At 35.0% G+C, this 25,146-nt stretch overlaps 1 protein-coding gene across 6 annotated transcripts in view; it reads right to left on the minus strand.

Moving 5' to 3' along the window:
• The window catches only part of ARHGAP5 (Rho GTPase activating protein 5), a 75,145-nt gene that overhangs the window by 22,718 nt on the left and 27,281 nt on the right, over positions 1-25,146 (minus strand). For 5 of the 6 annotated variants that reach the window (XM_082737916.1, XM_082737918.1, XM_082737915.1 and 2 more), the window contains exon 3: positions 6,364-6,511. In XM_082737916.1, coding sequence (XP_082594042.1) covers positions 6,364-6,511 — 148 coding nt within the window. The remainder of the gene's footprint in view (positions 1-6,363; positions 6,512-25,146) is intronic. The other variant, XM_082737919.1, reaches the window with a different exon arrangement.

The following is a 25,146-nucleotide window of genomic DNA, read 5'->3' on the forward strand; positions in this document are numbered from 1 at the left end:
ATGTTAACTATAGTTTGGAAAATAAAAAGACTGAAATATCATATGTAACAACATCACTAGGACAAATATGGTTATTATGAAAAAACTGTTTAAACGTTTATTAAGTAAGGAGTTACTTACATGTGCCACTACCATGGGTTTGTTAAAACAAACTACAACAACAATAACAAAAAAGCATTACTTAAGACTCAGTGAGTATCTACTTAAAGAAGACATATTCCTGCTAACAGGTAAAAATATATTTCAGAGCCAGAAACCATAAAAAAGTAGTATTAATATACCAGGAAAACCTCAAGGAATTTCTGCTAGACACAACATACTAAAACTAAGGAAGTTCATTAAGAGACTAACATAATTCCTGGTTTCTTTCGTTTTGAAAGAGTCCTACCTTCAGAATCTATTTGGGCATTCTTGGGTTAGAGTCTTTGAAATTTTTTTCCCTATATTTTACAGTTTTTCACTTTGCTGCTTTGCTGGTAGTATGCCTCCTGCTGCTGATAATCTTATCTTGCTCTTCCAATTTGCCAATGATTTGGACAAATTTGAACTCTTATACATTGTTGATGGAAATATAAAATGGTGAATCCACCACAGGAAATAATTTGATAGCTCCGCAAAAAGACAAACACAGCAATACCATATGACTCAACATTCAACTCCTGGGTACATACCGCAAAGAACTGCAACAGGTACTCAAAACAAATGTTTGTATATGAATGTTCACAGCAGCAGTGTTTACAATGGTCAAACGTGGAAACAAGCTAAATGTCCACCAACTTATCAACGAATAAATAAAATGTGGTAAATCTACTACACAATTACATATGCTACAACACAGATGAACACTATGCAAAGTAACAGATGCCAGACAAAAGGTTACATAATGTATGATTCCATATATATGAAATATTCAGGATAAGTAAATCCACAGAGACAATAAGCAGGTTGGTGGCTGCCACAGTCTTGGGCCAAGAGAGGAATAGGGAAAGGAGTAATTACTCAATGGCTAGTTTCCTCTAGGGTGATAAAAATCTTTGGAACTAGATAAGCTAGTGGTTGCACAACACTGTACATGCACTACGGGTCACTGAACTGGACATTTTTATATGGCTAATTTTAAGTCATATGAATTTTATCTCAACAAAAATGTTTCATTCTAAGTCACCTGACTTCTTTATTTTCAATGCTGATACTGATGCTTCCTTATTAAAATTTTCCTCCTCTCTAGTGTTTTAAAGCCTATTCTCTCTCTCTCTCTTTTTTTTTTTTTTAAAGATTTTATTTATTTACTTGACAGACAGATCACAAGGAGGCAGAGAGGCAGAGAGAGAGGAGGAAGCAGGCTCCCGGCTGAGCAGAGAGCCCGATGTGGGGCTCGATCCCAGGACCCTGGGATCATGACCTGAGCCGTAAGCAGAGGCTTTAACCACGGAGCCACCCAGGCGCCCCAAGCCTATTCTTTTTATAGCTTATTTGCACTGAGCTTTTCTTCTCACTCTGTATATTCACCCTCAATTTCATCAACACATAGCTTACATTAATAACTATATAATGACAATTACCAATTTTTTTTTTTCACAGTTACCAAAGTCTTAAGACTAAATCATTTTCCAAAGATCCACAGCCATACATTCAATGGAGTCTTGGGGCTTTTATATGATAACCCAGAGGCAACTGACAGTTTAACATGTACATAATGAATCCATTACCAAAATATCATTTCTCCTTTTCATACTACAATTTCTGATGTATGGAATGACTGAATCACTATATTGTACACCTAAAACTAATACAACACTATGTTAACTATACTGAAATTTCTAAAAAATTGCAGAATTAAAATGTGTAACAATGGAACAAGGGATGGAAGGTTAAATATATTGTTACTAGGTTCTAAATTGTACATTACAGGGGTGTAATATTTGACAATGAGCTGTGATTAAAGATATATATCTCAAACACTAAGCATATCACTTAAAAGACCTAAGACAGACATAACTGATAACCCAAATTCGGGTTAAAACAAAAAATTCAATTAATCCAAAAGATGGCAGGAAAAGAAGAAAAAAGGAATAATAATCACACAGACAAAAAGAAAACAAAAACAAGATGGGAGATTTAAAACCAGTTAAACTGATAATCATAATAAAAACCAATGACCTAATAAATACTCCAATGACACAAATGAATTACCAAATCCACTAACATGCTGCCTGCAAGAAGCTAAACTAAATATAAAGATACAAATAGGCTACAAGGATGGAAAAGATATACCATGCAAACATTACTCAAGGAAAATACCACTGGCTATCTTAATATTACATAGAGTAGGCTTAAGAAGGAATATTATAAAGCATAAAGTGCATCTTTTTTATAATTATAACTAAGTTCATCAAGCAGACATAATCCTAAATGTATATGCAACTAAACAAATTTCAAAACACACGAAGCAAAACCTAACAGAATGGAAAAGGAGAGAGACATACATAATCATGAGGGAGGGCAGACTTCAACAGTATTTTTTAATTAAAAAAAAAAAGTCAACAAAAATATCAGTAGGGATCTATGAGAATTCTTAAAGAACATCTTGTGACCTAACTTCCATTTACAGAACTCTTTACCCAACAGCTTAATAAAACATTCTATTCAAGGTCCCATGGAACAGTCTTCAAAACAAGAGTATATTCTGAGCTATAAAACAATCTAAATAAACTTACAGTGAAATCAAACTGCTTGTTTTCTGAATGCAATAGAATTAAACTAGAAATGAGTAACAAGATATCTGGAAAACATTCAAAATAAAATACTGGTTAAGCATCTGCCTTTGGCTCAGGTCATGATCCCAGGGTTCTGGGATTCTGGGATCCTCCTTGCTCAGTGGGGAGCCTGTTTCCTCCTCTCCCTCTGATAAATAAGAAATAAAACCTTTAAAAAAAATAAAATACTTCTAAATAACCAATGCATTAAATTTTTTAAAAAATCAAAAAAGAAGTTACAAAGTATCCCAAACTGAATAAAAATGTAAACTTATCAAAATCTGTGGTATACAGGTAAAAAAATGCTTAGAGGAAAATATTTAAAATTCAATGTTACAGTAAAGACTGGTCAAAATCATTAATCTGGGCTTCTACTTTAAGACACTATAAAGAAGCCAAATGAAAGCAGAAAAGGGAATTAAAAGTAGAATTCACTGAATTAAAAAATAGACAAAAGACAGGAAATAAAAACCAATAAAACAAAAAGTTGGTTCTTTGAAAAGATCAGTAATATTGATAAATATCTCATGAGAGGGGTAAAAAAAGACAAATCAGTGACGCAAAACCAAAACAGAAGATACCACTACAGATGCTACAGGCATTAAAACATGGATAAGGAATTTTATAAACAAGCTTATGCCATCCTGGGTGAAATAGACAAACCCCTTGAAAGACACACCAAAAAACCAAGAAATCAAAAATCCGTAAAGCCCAGGATCTACTTAAAATAATTTTTAATCCATAGTTAAAAAGTTTCTCATAAATAAAATTCCAGGTCCAAACAGTTTCACTGGTGAATTATACTAAAATTTACAGAAGGAAATATTACCAATTCTGTATAAACTTTTTAGAAAAGACCCAAGTCTGTGATGCCAATTTTACTCTGATACCAAGCCAGAAAAAGACATCGCAAATATTGAAAACTATAGACCAATATCCCCCAGGAAGCAGAAATACTTAAATTTCAATAAATTGAATCCAGCAGTATTTAAAAGACAAAACATTATGACCAAGTGGTATTTATCCCAGGGATGCAAGTTTAGTTTACCATTTGAAGATCAATTCATATAATTCACCATAAAAACAGACTTTAAAAAGAACAATATGATTCACCTCAACAGATGAAGGAAAGTCACATGACAAAATCGACATTCATTTTGGATACAAGGAAACAAGAACAGAAGGGAACTTCTCAATCTGATAAAGAGCTTCTACAAAATCCCCAACAGCTAGCTATCATTATTATCATACTTCATGATGAAACACTGGATGTTTTTTGGGATGATGAAAATGTTCTGTATCTTGACTGCGGTGGTGCTTAAATGACTACAGAGTTATCAAAACTTCACTGTACAATTGGTAAATTTCACTGTATGTAAATCATCAATGAAGTTGAATTTATAACTAACATAACGGCTTCTTCAAGGTTGTTTAATAAGTTTAGTCCTTTAAATAAGGCATGTTGATTGATTCTAACCGTAAAAGTACTGCTCATTTACACCACTATGTCTATGGAACTCCAAATAACAAAGTACGATTTTTATTTTTTTTTTTTTTAAAGATTTTATTTCTTTGACAGAGAGAGAGAGAGAGATCACAAGTAGGCAGAGAGGCAGGCAGACAATGAGGAACGCAGGCTTCCCGCTGAGCAGAGAGCCTGCCGTGGGCCTCAGTCCCAGGACCCTAGGATTATGACTTGAGGCAAAGGCAGAAGCTTAAGCCACTGAGCCACCCAGGCACCCGAAGAACGACTTTTAATTCTAAGTATCTGATATGTATTTACATTATAAATAAACCTTCAAAAGATGGTTGTGCTGTAAGTGCATATAGAGAATTCAACACTGAACTTGAGCAACTAAGAATTTTCTGCTAAAACTCATCTGCATTAATTCGTAAAATCAAATACACTACCACTACCACCACCAAAGAATTGGGCTTTAATCTTCTATACGACTACTCTTACGGTCTTATGGTTCCTCAGTACACTTCTAACAAAGCACTTTAAATATATAAAATTTCCTGTCAGTTAACCGAATTAATTCAAATTATGCTAAGAATTGGGGTAGAATTTAATTTTATCTTACACTTGGAATTAATTCATTTTCCTCATACCAAATCACTCAATTACCGTAAAAATATTCAAGAAATGGAGATTTAAAAAAAAAAAGATTTTATTTATTTATTTGACAGAGATCACAAGTAGGCAGAGAGGCAGGCAGAGAGAGAGGAAGGGAAGCAGGCTCCCCACTGAACAGGGAGCCCGATGCGGGGCTCGATCCTAGGACACTGGGATCATGACCTGAGCCGAAGTCAGAGGCTTTAACCCACTGAGCCATACAGGAGCCCCAAGAAATAGGAATTTTTAACTATATAAAATAAATGTACAAAATACTATCAATTTTTAATTTTTTGCTTTCTAATTACTAAAGAAAAATACCTCCTAATTTCTCAGTTATACCCATAAAGCCAAATTTTACTAGAGTAAATGAGAGTTCAAGCTCAAAGCAGAAAGCTAATATTTTAAAAACATCTGCACTTCTATTATGCTAAAGATGGGCAGAAAAATAGACAAGAAATTTGGCTAAAACACACTTTGTTGAAGGGAAAAAACAAATGCTTAAGAGCATATCCAAATGCAGGCTCCACAAATTAACCCTTATTAATGAAATGGGGAAGATAAGTTATTTCAACTATAATACTAATGGGTAACAGTTACTGTCCCATATTCTACTCCTTTATTAAAACTTAAAGTCAGCACTTCTCACCAAACAGAAAATCTAATAGGTATAGAACTGTACATCCAAGCAAAAAGGAGCCTGACATTTTAAACAGGACAGATGTCCTAGTTTTGTCTTTTAAACAATGCTTATTTAGCAAAGATCATTAAGAACAAATAAAGCTAAGAGGGAATTAGCTCATGTTTTCAAACCATTAAATTTTGTAGTCCATTCAGTTACTGAGGTTTAATGTTAACTCATATTTTTAAATTTTTATATTTTTAATTTTATTTTTAAATGATTCTATCTTTATTCTTCAATTTTGACTAATCCAGCCCTCAGATAATAACACAGGCTAGTTTTTAAAATAATGAGGGTATCTGTACACTCCTTAAAAATACAACTCAAACCATAAACAACACATCAAGATAGTGCTGCTAAATAAACAGTAACATCTCAAATAAGTAGCCTTTCATACATTTATAAATATCACTATGAACTTTAAAATAAAAATTTATCTGTAAAATGGGTAATAAAAATAGTACTAGAGTTAAAAAATTTTTAACTTTCAAATCATCTATTTAAAATTGTAACTATGAATAAATAGGAGCATAATTCTAAATTACAGAGTAAGAGAAATAAAATTTTAGCATTCAACTCACTCATTTATTAAAGAGAAGTCCAACAAAAGCATTAATGGCTAACAAGAGAGCTTTTTTCAAGTACCAGACAGTTATGTCTAGAGTTACTATTCAACAAATCAATCCTAAGAAGAACTGTACACCTCTTTCAAAACTTAGCTTTTATGAATCATGAACATTTGACAAACTGTTGGTATAGCAAAACTGAAATTTTAAATTAAATCTCTTGCAATGATACTTCTATCCTACCTGTATCTTCAATAAATTCCACACATTTTTCAACAAACAGTGGTATGGGCTTCTCAGCTGTAACCAGATCCTGGAGGGGCATCCCAAAGTAATTACTTTCCCAATTTCTACGTGTTGGTGGATTGAAGTTCTTAGTTTTCTTTTTCTGCTATAAGAAAACATATTCAAGTTAAAACTATTAAAATTAATTTCCTTCAGAATAACAGTAGTATTTAGCAATGCAAACATATTTTGTATCAAAAAAAGTATTTAAAAGCCACATCACACCTAAATGACCATGAATATGGGAATCCATTCAATCCCGCTAGAAACAACTTGAGCAATGGAAAGAAAAACAAAACATGAACAGAGAAAAAAAATGACTAGAAAGAAAGTTCCTTTTGGAAAATATTAGGAAACTGAATAGGTAGGGAAATTAGAAAAGATCATTTTTCAATGCTAACTCAAGGGAAAAGCTGGAAGTAAATAACAGTTAATTCAGTTTAGGTGCAGTCTACTGATTCTATTTGGTCTTTGGGGCAGGTCCAAGTGAGGTTTTTGTGCGTAGCTGTATTTATGAGAACATAATATAGCTTTAATTATTGATTATACAATGAAACAGTGTAACTTCATGAATTTTAGTCCCATCATTTGTCCTTTATTTTCCCATTTTCTTCCTATCCACGGACTCTGTTTCTTAAACGTTAAGACAGGTTTTTTTAAGTAACAGAAAAAACATTTTCACAATAGTAAAAACAAAATGAAATCTTTATTTTCAGAGTTTAACTTCAATCTAGCATATTGGGAGAAAAGGAGTTCTTAACAAGGGAGTGAACATCTCAAAAACTTAAGGAAGTACTGTCTAGAATTAACTGCTATGGAGATTCTGAGTCAATTTTTCTGGAGTAAGCTATTTTAAGCATCTCCAAAGATAATTTTACAGGAAGATGCAAATAATTTTTCAGAAATTTGAAGATGTTAGAGCATTTTTATCGTTCCCTTTTTAGTTTACCTACAAATTTTTTTTAAAGATTTTTAATTTATTTATTTGAGAGAGAGAGAGAGAGAGAGCGTGCGGACGCGAATATGAAACGGGAGAGGTCAGAGGGTCAGAAGCAGACTCCCCACTGAGCAGGGAGCCCAATTTGGGATTGATCCTGGGACTCCAGGATCATGATCTGAGGTGAAGACAGTTGCTTAACCAACTGAGCCACCCAGGCAACTACAAAGTTATTTCCTCTGATAAATCACAAACCTATTCAAATCTGTCCTAAGTATCACTCTTAAGTATCATTACTAACTTGTAAATAGGATAAAAGCATACTATTTCTTTTCAGAAAGTGGGGGAAGAATAAGATGGGGGGGGGGAGACAGGAGAGTTTTCTATGCCTAAAGCAATATTCATCTTAATTTCCCATTTTTGCTGGAGGAGTCTCTCCTTTACATGGATCCCTCAATGTATTCTTCCAAGTCTCTGGCTATCTTGAATAAATAAGTCCTTTCTGCAGTTTGATTTCAGGCTGCTCCACCTAGCACACTTCCAGAGCTCATGAAATCCAATTTCTCAATTCTCACATACTGCATCTCAATGATCGGATTACGTATAACCCTGATACATACAGATAACATAAAATATAACTAGATATCTGGAATGTTGCCAACAAAACACTGGAATGTTTGATCTGGCTCAAGACCTAAATCTACCATGTCAAGCAGTGTGAATCCTTACTCCTTAAATAATCCTTCCAGTACCACACTATCACAACCAAAACAGAACAATATGCAAGGAAATGGAAATGAAGACACTTAGGTAGACAGTGGCTGAGTCCTTTTTCTCAGAAACATTAAGGTGCTTTCTAGCCTGCAAACTACCAGGTGCAAAATTTTATTAGAAAACTGAAAACTGAGGCAAAGATGGATGTATTTTATTTAAAGTGATAATACAGCAATGAAAAAGATTACACTTAGGTAGATTAATGGAAAGACCAATGCTCAGCCTATGACAGAAGCATCAGTAATGAAATGATAAGATCTTAATAGATATTTGCTACCTAAATAAAGAACAGTTACAAGAAAAGTAAGCTAGCTGGTCCTCAATGTTTCAGTCAACTCTTAAGAAATCCTCTTTTTAATACTGCCTTTTAGGAATCTATCTAAACTCCCCGATGACTCAGAAAACATTCCATCCTTATCCCTGGGATAATAGAAAAGAAAAAACAATTAAGTGTAAACTTTATCTAGTAAGCACTGAATACCTGACTAAAATTGGGAGGCTAAAGCCAACAAAACAAAGTAAGGTAGTTTCTCTGGCTTATGCTCAGGGAACATCCCCCATGGTCTATAAAATTACAAGGGCAAATTATTTAATTCTGTGGTTATACCAAGATGCAGGGCTAGTAATCTAAGATAATGAAAGGCTAAGTGTCATGTAGCATGGCATTTCTGACAAACTCTAAACGGATAATTTGCTAATAAAGTACTGCCCTGACAGCTCAAGTTTTAATTCAAATATATTAGGAGGAAAAAAAGCATAAAAAGTTCCATGATTTTACTAATTTTTCTACTAACTGGCACTGATATAAAACATTCTATGCAGGAAAAGTTTTGAAATAGACATTCCTCTATTAGTTTTTATGATGATAAAAATGTATATAGTTCCTTTTTTCTAACAGTGACAGTTCTTAATCATCAGAATTCAGGGAGTTCTTTTATAATATGTGAATTATGAAAAACTCTACATATTCTGATATACATCCCTTAACTAAGAGATGCTGATCTATAGCTATACATTTATACCAACTCAAAATGAATTTTCTAAGTTACTAACTAAGGTTGGATGATTGTAACTGCTATAAAACGCCATCAAGATTCTCTGAAATGCAAGAAGAGGAGGAGGAGTATGGTTATTTGGTAATTATTTCCATAACTTTTGAAAAAGCACTGTCAGAAATGGCAGCCCCAATTTAAATAATTATGCCAGCAGGAAAACGTCTGATTTATGATAACCCAAGTTTTAATTCATACTACAGTCACACTATCTTTATTTCTGCTTAAATGCAAATGCCCAATCTTATTTTTCTGGCCACTCAGGAAAATCTCATGTCATGTTAGCTGCTGCAAATGAATAGCCACAGAAAATTAAACATCCCATTCACAAATAATGTATACAATGTTATCCATTAAGTGTTCAATAGACACTAAAAACTATCATTAGTATAAGAAAACAGGATCAGGAAAAGGTATATAAGTAACTCTTTCTAGAAATTGCCCTCACACTCCGGTAATATCAGCAATACAACAAGGGAGGGCACCTAAGCAACATCCTCAAATAAATACTGTTATCAGTAACATTTAAAAAAATATACCTCAACCGCTTCTTTCATAATGAACAAACTGAAGAAAAAAAGCAGTTAAGGAAGCTTCCAAAGAGCCAATCCAGGAAATGAGAAAACTTGGTATTCTCTATTCTCTTAAATTTAAGATAGGATTCTCAGAGGGGGGAAAAATAACAAAGAGATGAGACAACAGAAAGCAAAATGTAAAGAAACAGAGGAAAAAAGAAAACCCGTTAGAGGAATGAAAACTCTTTAGTAAGACTCCATACAATTGTAAAGATCAAAATAAAGTGATCATTGGTTCCCCTTTATTGTATCATTCCTATGACGCATTCCAAAAAAATACTCTTTTGCTTCCATTTTATTTTATTTAAAAGATTTTTATTCATTTATTTGTCAGAGAGCGAGCGAGCAAGTGAGCACTAGCAGGCAGAGGCAGAGAGAGAAACAGGCTCCCTGCCAAGCAAGGAGCCCGATACAGGACTCGATCCCAAGACCCTGGGATCATGACCTGAGACCAAGGCAGAGTGGCTTAACCGACTGAGCCACCCATGCATCCCTTCTGCTTCCATTTTAAAAAGAAGTCTCAATCTTCCTTTCCTTAGGTATTTGCCCCATAGTGCTATTCCTTTTGCAAACTCTGCAAAAGTCATATATATGTTTCCAGTTCTCTTATATGTACTCAAATTAGTCTATCACCCTCATCACTCCCCTAAATCTGTTCTTATTAGGGTCACCAATGATTGTTTTGTAACAGTTCCCAGTTTTCAACTTCATTGACCTTTCAGCAGTCACTCTATGTCTTCACTGGACTTTGAGACCAGACTTTCCTCACTCACGCTCCCCATACAAGTCTCCTCACTGATGTCTCTTAGCCATCCCTGAAATATTGTGAAAACTCCAATCCTCAGTCCCTGACCATCTTTTTTTCTCAACATCTATATCCACCCTCTTCATACTGTCATCCATCTGCTGATACTTCTCAGCTCTTTCTCCTGAACTCGACTCATTTCAAACATTCTAGTGGACATCACCACTTGAATGTCTAAGAAAGATATCTTTGTTAACATATGCAAAACTAAACTAACTGATGATTTCCTTAAAATGTTTTCCAACTGCAACCTTCTCCATCTCAGATGCTGACAATTCCATCCTTTCAGTAGCTCAGGCTATAAATCTTGGAAGTCATTCTTCATCTCTCTTTCTCTCTCATACACTACTTCCAACTGTTAAGCAATTGTATTAGATACAGAATCTAACTACTTCTTAAAGCTATCATTTCATACATCTAGACTACTAATCAACTCCTCAATCCATCCCCCCGCCCCCAGTTCTACCACAATCCCCTCAGACCATTCTCAATAAAGCAACCAGAATGATAATGGCTCTCTAAATAGCAGCATACAAGGCCATATACAATCAGCATGCCTTGAACTCTGCCTCTCTGTACTGTTGACTTCATTTCCCTCTACCTCCTTCATCACTTACTCCTTTCCTCCAGCCACATGGCTTACTTGCTGTTTTAACATGCCAGGCATGCTCCTAAGGGTTTTTATATACTGGCTGTTCCCTTTACCATTTCAACGAGGCCAACAGTGACTACCCTATTAAGAACTATTATCTTAATCCCTGTCTTCTAGCTCCTGTCCAGTATTTCCAATCCAATCCCTTCTACTGCTGTTTCTACCCACACCACTATATTCTTTACTTATGTATTATTATTACTGTTATTATTACTTGGTGTCTTCTACTACAATTTAAGCTCCACACAAGGGCAGGGATTTTTATCTGTTTTGCTCATCAACATACTCCAAAGATCTAGAATACTGCCTGCAAAAAAGAGCAAAGTAAGAAGATTTGAGGTCTCTTGAAATAATGAACGCCAATACATAGATTAAATGATCTCATCATGTACTAGGAAAGATAAACAGGAGTGGACCATCAAGTTACAGACATATTCAACTCAGTAAGCTTCAAAGAACCTTAGAAGCATCCAGGCAGAAGAAATCAAGAACAGTAGAGGGAAAGTATCAGGCTAGCTTTAAAGTTCTCAGGAAAACTGGGAAGTCAGAAGACTCATTTATAGAGATATTCATGAGAAAGGAATTGTCAAAAATTCTTTACTTAGTGTATCAATTTGGATGTGCACTACAAGCAACTATAAATTTTTTTAAAGTTCTCAAATATGTAATATTATTTAAATAACAGCACAAACTCCTGAAAAAAACATGTGATGAAACATCACTGATAATAAAGAGCTTATATGCTGAGAATCTGTGCTATGGAAGAATGAATTTTTTTTTTTTTAGTTACACACAGAACTAATTCTAAATTACAGTGGTTTGGCTATGTAATAAAATCACATCTACAATTTAGTGGCTCAAACTACAAAATGTAAAAATAATCTGATAATAGGCCAAAACCAAAGGCCTCAATATACCCTAAAAGAGAAGGAGAAAAAAAATAAGAGATCGTGTAATTATACTAATGCAGGACAGACTATCATGACTACTGGGAGTAAGAAAGAGAAACTGAAATAGGGGTTCAATATGTATTTAATGATAAAAATATGCAACACACAAACTAAGAGTTTCTTCATTTTTCTTTTTCTTTCTTACATTTTTCATCTCCAACTGAAGTGGAATAAAAATAGGAAATAAGACAAAAGCAAATTGAAACTTACAAAAATAAATACAAATGAAGTAAGATCAACTAAAGAAGATTCTCAGACTTGGTAAAAACTAAACCCAACGAGGGCCTCCTGGGTGGCTCAATTGGCTGAGCGTCTGCCTTTGGCTCAGGTCATGATCTCAGTCCCAGGACTCAGTCCCACACTGGCCTCCCCGCTCAGGGGAAGTTTGCTTCTCCCCCTCCCCACAGCTCGTGCTGCTTACGCTCTGTATCTCTCTCAATCTCTGACAAATAAAATCTTAAAAAACCAAAAAAACCTAAACCCAACTAAACACATGCCATTTAAACAAAGGGACTCCTAAGAGCTGAAAATAAAAGGAAAAGAAAAGTAATGACGTTTTCTTTTTTAAGAGCAATGTTAAATTGGAGTTGCCTTCAAGGGAAAATGCTTTGAACTATAGAGTCACCCCTATACTCTAACCCTTTTCTCCTATAACATTAATTTGTCCCTTCCCTGGGTCATTCTCCTGAACTTATCATTAGTTTCTAATACTTGTCATCTTTAAAAACAAACATGAAAACCCTCCTTTGATCCCATGTTGACCTCTATCTACCACCCCAATTTGTGCTTTTTTTTAAACTGGCATTTTAAGTTCTCATTTTCATTCCAGTTAATCAACATAGAATGATATATATTAGTTTCAGGTGTTTTGCTCCCTTTCACAGCAAAACTTCTTGGAGATTCCATCTATATCTACTATCCACCATCCACTTTTCACATCCCATTCACTCTTCAACCTATTCCAATCAGGGTTTTCTCTTCCATTCTACTTAACCGCTTGTCTAGACCAAACACTTCTACACTTTAAAATTAAAAAGAAACATTTCGCTTTACCCTTCCTGAGCTCTCAGAAACACTGTTTCCTGACTACTGCTTCCTTAACCACTTGCTTTCCCAGCTCCCATTTCATTACTCTTTCTCAAAGGATTTCTTTTTCAGTTTCACCTGCCAACATTCTGGTTTACCAAACTCAGTTCTGAGCCCTCCATTCTTCTCTCACTATTCTACACACTTAGGTGAATTTATCTAATTTTGAGTTTTAAATCCTTTAAATCCTGATGCCTCTTTTTCTAAGTACCAGATTCATATGCTTAACTTCTATACTTTCACTAGGACCTTGACACAGGCATTTTAAACATTAACATAATAAGCACATAGTAGATCTCTTTTCTCTGGTCTGAAACCTTTCACCTTAAGTCTTCACTGTCTCAGTATATCTACCTAGTTGCTTAGACCACAGATCTAGGAGTTGATCTTGATTTTCCCTCTTCCCTTACTCTCCACAGCAACTGCATAAAAAGCCCCGTTGGTATGATTTCCAAAATATTATGCAGAAACTATCCACTTTTCCCTTTTTGGCATCTGTACTAGCAAAATACACAGCACATGATAAACAGATGTTCAGTAAACACTTAGAGAAGCACACAAAATTACAAACAAGAACCAGAGAAAGCCTTTACCATGTAAGATTTCTGTTAATAAATACACAAAGTACTGTTTGTCGGTTTATTTACCAGTCTATGGAAAGTTTCATTATACCAAATTCTTCATATCTATGGGAGTCACTATGTAGGTATACCTACACTTAAGCACCCAAACCTAATAAAGTAAGGATTCATACAATGATTACATATCATAAAATTACAAGAAAAATTATATAGCCAACTCTATGTGAATTCATTTGGATATAAGGTGATGCACTTTTTAAAACTTAAATTCAAATAACATATAATGTATTATTAGTTTCAGAGGCAGAGGTCAGTGATTCATCAGTCTTGTGTAATACCCAGTGCTCATTACATCACATGCCCTCCTTAATGTCCATCACCCAGTTAGCCCATCCCCCTTGCCCTCCAGGAACCCTGTTTGTTTCCTATACTAAGAGTCTCTTATGGTCTGTCTTCCTACCTGATTTCACCTTGTTTTATTTTTCCCTCTTTCCCTATGATTGTTTTGTTTCTTAAATTCCGTATGAGTGAGGTCACATAATTTTCTTCTTACTTATTTTGCTTTGCAAAGTACCCTCTAGTTCCAACCATGTTGTACAAATGGCAAGATTTCATTTTTTTAAAAAATGAGTAAAATTCCAGTCTTTGTTATGTGTGTTTACTACATCTTTACCCATTCATCTGTCAACATACATCTGGGCTCTTCCCATAGTTTGGCTAGTGTCGGAACTGCTGCTATAAACGCTGGGCTGCAGGTGCCCCTTCAGATCCTTACTTTTCTATCTTTGGGGTAAATACCCATTAGTGCAATTGCCAGGTCATAGGGTAATGCTGGTTTCATTTTTGAGGAACCTCCATACTGTTTTCCAGAGTGGCTATATCAACTTTCCCACCAACACTGCAGGAGGGTTCCTCCTCTTCTGCATCCTCACCAACATCTGTCATTTCCTGACTTACTAATTTTAGCCATTCTGACTGGTGTGAGATGGTATCTGATTGTGATTTTGAGTTATTATTTCCCTGATGGCCAGAGGGATACTGAGCATTTTTTTCATGTATCTGGTGGCCATCTGGATGTCTTCTAATAATTGTAATACCTGTTCATGTCTTCTGCCCATTTCTTGATTCCATTATTCGTTCTTTGGAAGTTGAGTTTGGTAAGTTCTTTATAGATTTTGGATACTAGCCCTTTATTTGATACGTCATTTGCAAATATCCTCTCCCATTCTGTCGACTGTCTTTTGTTTTCATCAACTGCTTCCTCTGCTGCGCGAAAGCCTTTATCTTGATGAAGTCCTAATAGTTCATTTTTGCCTTTGTTTCCCTTATCCTTGGAGGCACGTCTAGCAAGAGGTTGCTACAGCCAAGGTCACAGACAGAGGTTACTGTCTGTGTTCTCCTCCATGACTAATGGATTCCTGTCTCACATTTTGGTCTTCCATACATTTTTGTATATGGTGTAAGGAAATAGTCCAGTTTCATTCTTCTGCATGTGGACATCCAATTTTCCCAATACCATTTGTTGAAGAGACCTTTTTTTTTCCATTGGGTATTCTCTCCTGCTTTGTCAAAGATTAGTTGACCATATAGCTGAGGGTCCATTTCTGGGCTCACTGATCTATTTGTCTGTTTTTGGGCCAGTACCATACTGTCTTGATGATTACGGCTTTGTAACAGCGCTTCAAGTCTGGAACTCTGATGCCACCAGCTTTGGTTTTCTTTTTTAAACATTTCTTTGGCCATTTGGGTCTTTTTTTTGTTTCCATACAAATTTTAGTATTATTTGTTCTGGCTGTGTGAAAAAAAGTTGGTGGTAATTTCATAGGGATTGCACTGAATGTATAGATTCCTCCAGGCAGCATAAACGTTTGAAATTATTTTCCTTCCAATCCATGAGCACGGAACGTTTTTCCATTTCTTTGTGAATTTCAAGAGTGTTCTGTAGTTTTCTGAGTACAGATCCTCTGCCTCTTTGGTTAGGTTTATTTCTAGGTATCTCATGGTTTTGCGTGCAAGTATAAATGGGATCAACTAATTTATGTGCATTGATTTTTATATCCTGCTACTCTGCTAACCTCCTGTATGAGTTCTAGCAATTCTAGGATAGAGTCCTTTGGGTTTTCCACAAAAAGTATCATACCATATGAAAAGAGTGAGAGTTTGACCTCTTCTTTGCCAGCTCAGATGCCTTTTATTTCTTTTTGTAGCCTGATTGCTGAGATGAGGACTTTTAGTACTATGTTGAAAAGTAGTGGTGAGAGTGGACATCCCTGACCTTAGGGGAAAAGCTCTCCGTTTTTTCCTCACTGAGAATGATACTTGTTCTGGGCTTTTTGTATATGGCCTTTATGATAGTGAGGTATATTCTCTCTCTCCATTCACTGTAAAGACTTCTAATCAGGAAGGGATACTGTATTTTGTCAAATGCTTTTTCTGCATCTACTGGGAGTATCATATGGTTCTTGTTCTTTTTTTTTTTTAAATGTAGTGTATCACCATTGATTGATTTGCAGATGCTGAACCACCCTTGCAGCTCAGGAATAAATCCTACTTGGTCATGGTGAATAACTCTTTTCATGTACTGTTGGATCCTACTGGCTAGCATCTTGGTAAGAATTTTTGCATCCGTGCTCACCAGGGATATTGGTCTGTAATTCTCCTTTTTGGAGGGGTCTTTGTCTGTTTTTTTTTTTTTTTCATAGAAAGAATCTGGAAGTTTTCCTTCCATTTCAGTTTTTTGAAATAGCTTCAGAAGAATAGGTATTAATTATTTAAATATTTGGTAGAACTCCCCTGGGAAGCCATATGTCCCTGGACCCTTGTTTGGAGATTTTTGATTATTGCTTCAATTTCCTTGCTGGTTACAGGTTTGGTCAGGCTTTCTATTCCTTCCTGGTACAATTTTGGGAATATGTATGTTTCTAGGAATGCATCCATTTCTTCCAGATTGCCTAATCTGCTCATAATATGTTCTTATAATTGTATTTCTTCCATGTATTTCATTGATTTCTGCTCTAATCTTGATTATTTCTTCTCCTGCTGGGCTAAGGCTTTATTTGCTGTTCCATCTCCAGCTTCTTTAGGTGTAACGTTAGGTCCTGTATTTGAGACTGTTCTTGTTTCTTGAGGAAGGCTTGTTCTAGTATACACTTCCCTCTTTGGACTGTCTTTCCTGCATCCCAAAAGTTTTTAACAGTTGTGTTTTCATTTTCATTTGTTTCCATGAACTCTTAAAAATTTTTCTTAATTTCCTGGCTGACCCATACATTCTTTAGTAGGATGTTCTTTAGCCTCCATGTATTTGAGTTCTTTCCAAATTTCTTCTTGTGATGAGCTCCAGTTTCAACGTACTGTGATCTGAAAGTATGCAGGGAATGATCCCAATCTTTTGGTATTGGTCGAGACCTGATTTGTGACCCAGGATGTGATCTGTTCTGGAGAATGTTCCATGAGCACTAGAGAAGAATGTGTATTCTGTTGCTTTGGGAAAAAATGTTCTAAATGTATCTGTGAAGTCCAGTGTGTCATTCAAAGCCCTTGTTTCTTTGTCGATCTTCTACTTAAATCTGTCCATTTCAGTAAAGTGGGTGTTAAAGTTCCCTAATTTTATTGTATTATTACTGATGTGTCTCATTTTATTATTAATTGGCTTATATAATTGGCTGCTCCCATGTTAGGAACATAGACGTTTACAATTGTTAGATCTTCTTATTGGATACTCTTTAATTATGATATGTCCTTCCTCATCTCTTATTATAGTCTTTGGTTTAAAATCTAATTTGTCTGATATAAGCTTGCCACCCCAGCTTTCTTTTAATGTCCACTTGCATGACCAATAGTTTTCTACCCCCTCACTTTAAATCGGGAAGTGTATTTGGGTCTAAAATGAATCTCTTGCAGAAAGCATTTCGACGGGTCTTGCTTTTTTTTTTTTTATTTATTCATTTGACAGAGAGAAATCACAAGTAGATGGAGAGGCAGGCAGAGAGAGAGAGAGGGAAGCAGGCTCCCTGCTGAGCAGAGAGCCCGATGCGGGACTCGATCCCAGGACCCCGAGATCATGACCTGGGCCGAAGGCAGCGGCTTAACCCACTGAGCCACCCAGGAGCCCCGGGTCTTGCTTTTTTTTTTTTATCCAATCTGATACCCTGTGTCTTTTGATTGGGGCATTTAGGCCATTTACATTCAGAGTCTACTGAAAGATAATATTTAGTGCCATTTTATTACCTGTAAAGTGACTATTATTGTTTCTGCTCCTTTCTGGTCTACGTTACTTTTGGACTCTCTCTTTGCTTAAAGGATCCCTTTTAATATTTCTTACAGAGTTGTTTTAGTGATCACAAATTCCTTTAGTTTCTGTTTGTTCTGGATGCTTTTTATCTCTCCTCCCATTTTGAATGACATCCCAGTCATTCAAGTATTCTTTGCTGCACATTCTCATCATTTAGCACCTGAATATATTATACCAGTCCCTTTTGGCCTGCCAGGTCTCTGTGGATAGGTCTTCTGCCAGTCTAATGTTTCTACCCTTGAGGTTATGGACCTCCTATCCTGAGCTGTTTTCAGGATTTTCTCTTTGTCTCTTGAGATTTGCAAGATTCACTATATATAATGTCTATGTTGGGGTGCTGACCTATTTTTACTGATCATGAGAGGGGTTCTCTGTGCCTCCTGGACTTGAACATCAGTTTCTTTCCCTACATTAGGGAAGTTCTCTGCTATAATTTGTTCCAACACACCTCCTGCTCCCCCCACTTCCTCTTCTTCTGGGATCCCAATTATTCTAATAATGTTTCATTTTATGGTAACACTTAACTCTTGAATTCTCCCTCTGTGATCTAATAGTTGCTAATCTCTCTTTTTCTCAGCTTTTTTCCATCATTTTGTCTTCTGTATCACTAATTCTCTCTTTTGTCTCATTTGTCCCAGCAGTTAGAGGCTCCATTTTTTATTGTATTTCATTGATACCCTTTTTTATTTCAACTTCATTAGATTTCAGTTCTTTTATTTCTCCAGAAAGGGATTTTCTAGTGTCCTTGATGCCTTTTTTTTTTCAAGCCCAGCTAATATCTATAATCATTAATCTGAACTCTAGTTCTGATATCTTACTTATATCCATACTGATCAAGTCCCTGGCACTCAGTATTACCTCTTGTTCTCTCTGCGGTGAGTTTTTTTATCTTGTCATTCTTACAGAAGAAAATGGTCACTTTTCTATTTATAGAGTTGTGGATATTCTTTTCTTAGATATCTGGTTGAGTTCACAGGTATTCAGAATGATTTGACAGCTCTCTAGCTCAATTCTTGGTACCAGATTAAACTAAAGTTTCCTATTTCTCTGTCATCTTGGACTGTGTACTAGTGTTTGGTGATGTACTTCCAACAGTGTATAAGAACTGAGTACTATGTGCATAGCATCATGCTAGATATTGTTCACAATATAAAAATCATAAGGCTAATGTTAATGCTCTCAAGAAATACATTATGGAGAAAAAGAAACCTCACTACCTATCATTTAATTAACAGCACATATAAAAATAGTACATGATTAAGTGTCAAAATAACCAGAAGCAAGGTTTAAATCCGGACTTCAAAAACTAGAACTTAAAAAGGAAGCGATGAGGTCAGAGATATTTCAGAAATTTAGAAAGAATCTGGTCTGTATTTACTCATTTAAACACTTGGGTGCCTTGGGTTCAGCCTAAGAACCCGGAAATCACTATACACTGCATTTATTCCTTACTGTGTATTAGGTACTTGGTAATATTACATGTATAACTGTCACAATAGCTCTGAGACTACTACTACTACTACTACTATTCTGTATCTATTTCACATCTATTTCAATACACCTGTAATATGCAGGAATGAATAATGTGGGTAGAGAGGTATGTAAAGGCCACATTGTTAATGGCGTTAGGTAAGTCCCTAAGAAATTTGAACTTTATACAGCGGCTACAAAATATATTTTGGAGGGAGAAAGGTTAGGCACTTTATTTTAGTACTATCCCTCAGAAAGTAACATAAAAGTATGAGCAAGGACAAACAAAAGACACAAAAACTTAAGTTATTATACCACCTATGCTAGTAAAGCTATGCAGAAACAACCCATCACACATTCCTAGTAGGACTCTAAAATAGTATACCCACTTTGGAAAACAGTTTGACAGTTTCTCGTAACACTAAATATGAAAATACCAAATGACCCAGCAATTGTACTCTTGGGCATTTATCCCAGAGAAGAGAAAACTTGTATTTACATAAAAATCTGTTCTTTATGGTTCATAACTACTTCATTCATAAGAGTCCCAAACTAGAAACAATAGATTCCCTTCAACAGGTTACATAACTGTGGTATATCCACACCATGAAATATTACTCAGCAAAAAAGGGGACAAACTAATGATTTATGGTAACAACTTGACTGAATCTCAAGGTAATGATGCTGAAAAGAAAAAGTCAATCTCAAAGGTGCATATGGTATAATTCCATTCATATAACATTCTAGAACTGGCAAAATTATGAAATGACAAAATGGAAAACAAATTACTGGTTGCCAGGAGTTATGAATAAGGGGAGGGTGTGGTTATAAAAAGACAACAGAAGAGATCTGTCAGTCATAGAACTGTTTTGCATCTTGTTGTCAATACACAAACTTACCCATGTGAATAATTACTTAGAACTAAACACACACACACACACACACACAAGTACAAGTAAAACTGGGGAAATCTAAGTAAGATCTGTGAATCTTAGTAATGTCAAAACCCCAGCTGTGATATTGTACTACAGTTTTACAACATTTGTGGGAAACTGGGCAAAGGGCATGTGGGACCTTTTGGCATTATTTTACAAAAACATGTCCATCTACAATTATCCCATATATTAAAATTACTATTTAAAAAAAAAGATCACTACAATAATCCAAGTAAGAAGTTATGACAACTTTAACCAGGACCGCAACAATGAAATGTATCAACATATTTTACAGCAGAATGAACACCAGCCAAGTAAGATAAACAGCAACAGCATGTAGGTTTGGCCCATAGCAGCTCCTTCCCGAAAATACATTCTCATCCAATCAAGGTAAGAAGAGGGAAATAAATTCTATGACCTCTGAGGAAAATTCTGTCTTTCATAAAGAGCAGGTACAAGCTTGTCTTACATAACTGACTTCTAGAATCTCACAGAATTTCCCTAAAGACCACATTCTGTTATACAGAGTTTCTCAACTTTAGTATTATTGACATTTTGGGCTGTATAATCCTTTGTTGTGAGAGATCACCTATGAATTGCTTAGCAGAAACCCTGGCTTCTCCCCAAGAGCTACCAGTAGCTACTCCCTACCCCAGCTGTGACAGCCAAAAATGTTTCCAGACATTGCCAGATGTTCCCTGGAGAGTAAAACTGACCCCAGTTGAGAACTACTGTCCTAGGCTCATTAAAAACAAGAACAAAGAACTCAAGTCTGGGAGATAGCTACAGACAGATTCTGAGAAGTCTGAAAATTTTAACTTTAAAAAAGGTCAGTACTTAACTCATGATTGAAAAAACATTACTGTAGGGAACACAAAGATGAATAATCGTAACTGCCATCAAGAAACTTACAGCGTAGCAAGAAAAAACTAATTAAACTATAAAGTGATAAAGCTACTACAAAGCAATTACTTTAGGTGAGAGAAATAAGTATTACATCAGAGCATACACTTATATCCATATAAGAAGCCTTTAATGGGAGCCAGGACTCCATGAAGATTTACTTAATCCTTTTAAAAAAAGTCTATTAAAGCTACAGGTACTGACTGTGGGCCCACAATTTGGAAATGAGGGATGTTGTCAAGGCTTTCACATCCTTTGTGAAAAGAGGGGAGACAGTAACTGAGGGTAAATAAATGTGATCTGGATTCTTATACATACTAACAGACAGACTGCTTCTAGCATTGATTCATCTCTAAGATGCCATCTCTCTATAAAGCATTTCAAAATAAATTATCTACCTGACAGTGACTATTAATGACATTAACAACTTCACAAACCAAAAAATAAACCCTCTGGAGAGGGTCCTAGCAAAATATCTAACTATTCAAATGAATAATGGATGGATTTCCTCCTAGTTTCCCCACATAGATATTTTTAAGTATATTCACATGAAAATGGGTTTTTTTATTATACCAGCACTTTATTCTTAAAACCACTGATTTTCTTTTTGCTTCACAACTAATTTGTAAAGTACTTTCCCTTACTCTAATGATTGTCAATCAGAGGATCAAGAGAGGGAAAAAAAAATTCAGTGTCTCTTCCTCCTTCCTCATTATCAACAGAGGTTCTTAAGCAAGAGGCCACAGCTTTAGAAAGTATAGGAAACCCTTAAAACTCAGTAAAATTTTGTACATGTGTATTTTCCCAGGAAAAGTACCCAAACCTTTCTTCAAATTTTCACAGGCTAAGAACACTTCCCCTGAAGCTCAAAATTATTACTTTGTACAAAGTACTCAAGGTATACCTTCTATTTGGACAAAATTAGATACAATCACAAGATCACTTCTGTCACACACTTTTTTTGTTCTAAAATTTGGAAACCACAAAAATTACACTTTTAAAAAGCAGTCCTTTTGGGGTTTCCTTTTTTGCAATCATAGCTTAAGCCCTATTTACTTGAGGACTCTTTTACAACATCAACTGAGATGATAAGAAAACATTATAAAGTTAGAAATAATAAAACTATACCTATTGTAGAAATAACTCTTCTAGGATTAAGTGGAACAATTTGTAGTATGCCAAATTTTGGAGTACATAAAATAAAGAACCCTATAAAATTACCCATAAGTCCTGGAATAGTAACAATTATCCAATAATAAAAAACTGTAAGAATATTCTATGATACAGGAGTTAAGTGACTCCTTGATATACTAATACATCCTAACAATTATAATTAATGTGCTGCAGAGGAGTAATTTCAATATTTGCAGTATGCCAGTTTTTGCTAAACATTCAAAATATGCTGCTATGAAAGCCAAGACAAAAAGTTTGAATAGAAAGCCACACCAAAGAAATTTACATGTGCTTTTAAGTTAGTGAAAACAAGCACACCAGTGATACAATCATTTAAATTAAGCCCCATTAGAACACATGAGTGAAATAAATATACTTGAAAAATTGACCATCTAGTTACATTTCAATCTGAATTGAGAAGTACTAAATCATGGTCAAATGGACACCACAGAACAAGTTCAAAGAAATAGTAAAATATAAACAGAAATACTCACCTTATATATCCATACCTATATAACACCATAAATTGATGTACCCAATACCAGAAATGACACCAACTTTATGAGAAATTTTAGCAACTCCATATAACCAATCAGGCATAGACCAATTTAGCCAGTCAGTAAGAAAGCAAATGAAATGGTTACTAAAGAACACCTCACCAAATTCTTCCCAAATGAGATTAAAAAGCTAAATCTTGTTGAAAACATAAAATGTTTAATTTTCAACAAAATCACATTTTACTAGACTGAATTCCTTGAGACCAGAACCCATAACCAATTCACTTCTGTATTCTTAGCTTCAAACAGTGCTCAGGCATAGCAGACATTTAGTAAAGTGCTCTTTGAATAAAATGACAGTTTTCTTAAGTTAAAATAAATGGTAATTACTAAAAAAACAAAAACAAAAACACAAAACAATCAGACAAACAAAAAAACCCCAACCCACATAAATGGTTCTGTTATCACCATAACAAAAGCCACGTACTCAAACTGACTTTATAAGAGTAACCCACACTGCCTCTCCAAACTAATTCTGCAAGACCATAATGGTTATATAATGGATACTCTCAACTGGCAAGAAATCTAACCAAGGTACTCTCCCAGAATAGGTAAAAAATATAAAAATCTCAAACTTTCAGGCAGTTCAAGACTGTTAAGTGACCTTTGCTCATGAAACAAAGTCTACTGTTAAATGACCTTGCTCATGAAACAAAGTCAGTAGACTTTACACTATCTGTACTACTATCTGTATGTGATCTGTAAGTATTGTTCTTTCTATAGGAAGCTTTTTAGCACCCAACTTTTATTTAGCCTTAATTAAAATTCTTTCAAGAATTTTAGTTTCTCTCAGATGTGAACACTGACAGACCATCAAATAACTGCCAAGAGGTTAAATGATATACACTAAAAATGAAAACTTACCCTATAATTTATGCATTTCGATATAGACAAACAAGAGTTCAATATAGACATATTTATGATTACTTTTCTATCTGGAATGAACAATCAAGAGAAAATCTTCACCACCACCATCTGGGCAAGAGTATTTTTAAAAGGTATTTTACTTAATAAAGACTAAGATTCTAGAAGTCAGAAGTCAAATAATTCTAAACTTAAGATTACATTCTAAAGGATCGATCATACTAATTAATATTAAGTATCAGTTCACTATTTACTAGTATTAAATTAACATTTTCTGATTCAATATATACAGATAGACATCTATCTCCTTACAGCTTGTTTTGAAGGTAACATACCTATTTTAGTATTCTTCCTCAAACCCTGTTACAATGGCTATAGCAGTAGATTCTTCTAAGACATTATCTGAGAATCAGGTTTAGTAAGAAGAAAGCAAAAAAACAGAGAAAAGAATATGGACTGGAAGCAACATTTGAAAATAAGATAGGAATTGGTAGTTGTTAATACAAATAAGAGAATGAAAAGATTCAGGACCTGGAAGATCGGAAAATAATTTTAAAAGCTGGAAATGAAAAATCAACGTAACAACTACTCTAATGCACCATAAAATTCACCAAATATTTTACTATTTCCTGTCTGAATCAAGCTAACAGCACTGAAAGAGATAACTGAAGAGAAACCAAACTGGATTAAACACACTTATACCTCATTTCATTGAATGAGTGTGTTACAAACCAGCAATTTTATCAATACAACTCAAATTTCTCATCCTCTCAAAGCACTTTCAAACACCTGCAGGTTATGAAATCAATTCAGTAGGTCACAACCAGCACCCCCTCATTCCACTCTAACAGACAAGAAAATCAAAATAACGTATACAGTAGCAGTAAGTATTATTTTTTGAGATTGCACTTATATAGAAACATTTATGTGTATGATTTAAACAAAATAATTCCTATGGTTGCAATCAAGAAATGTCATACAAGGTTTGGATCTCATAACTAACACTAAACTTATTTTGGAGTATAAAGGACAATCAAGCACAGAGCCTCTGAATGACAAGCTCAGATCTCTGAGCCTTCCTCAGATGCCACTAGGGCCCAAAGGTTATGATTTTCCAGGTGTTAAGAAATCTGAGA

The sequence above is a fragment of the Mustela nivalis genome (assembly GCF_964662115.1).
Source record: "Mustela nivalis genome assembly, chromosome: 6".
Classification (NCBI taxonomy): Eukaryota; Metazoa; Chordata; class Mammalia; order Carnivora; family Mustelidae; genus Mustela; species Mustela nivalis.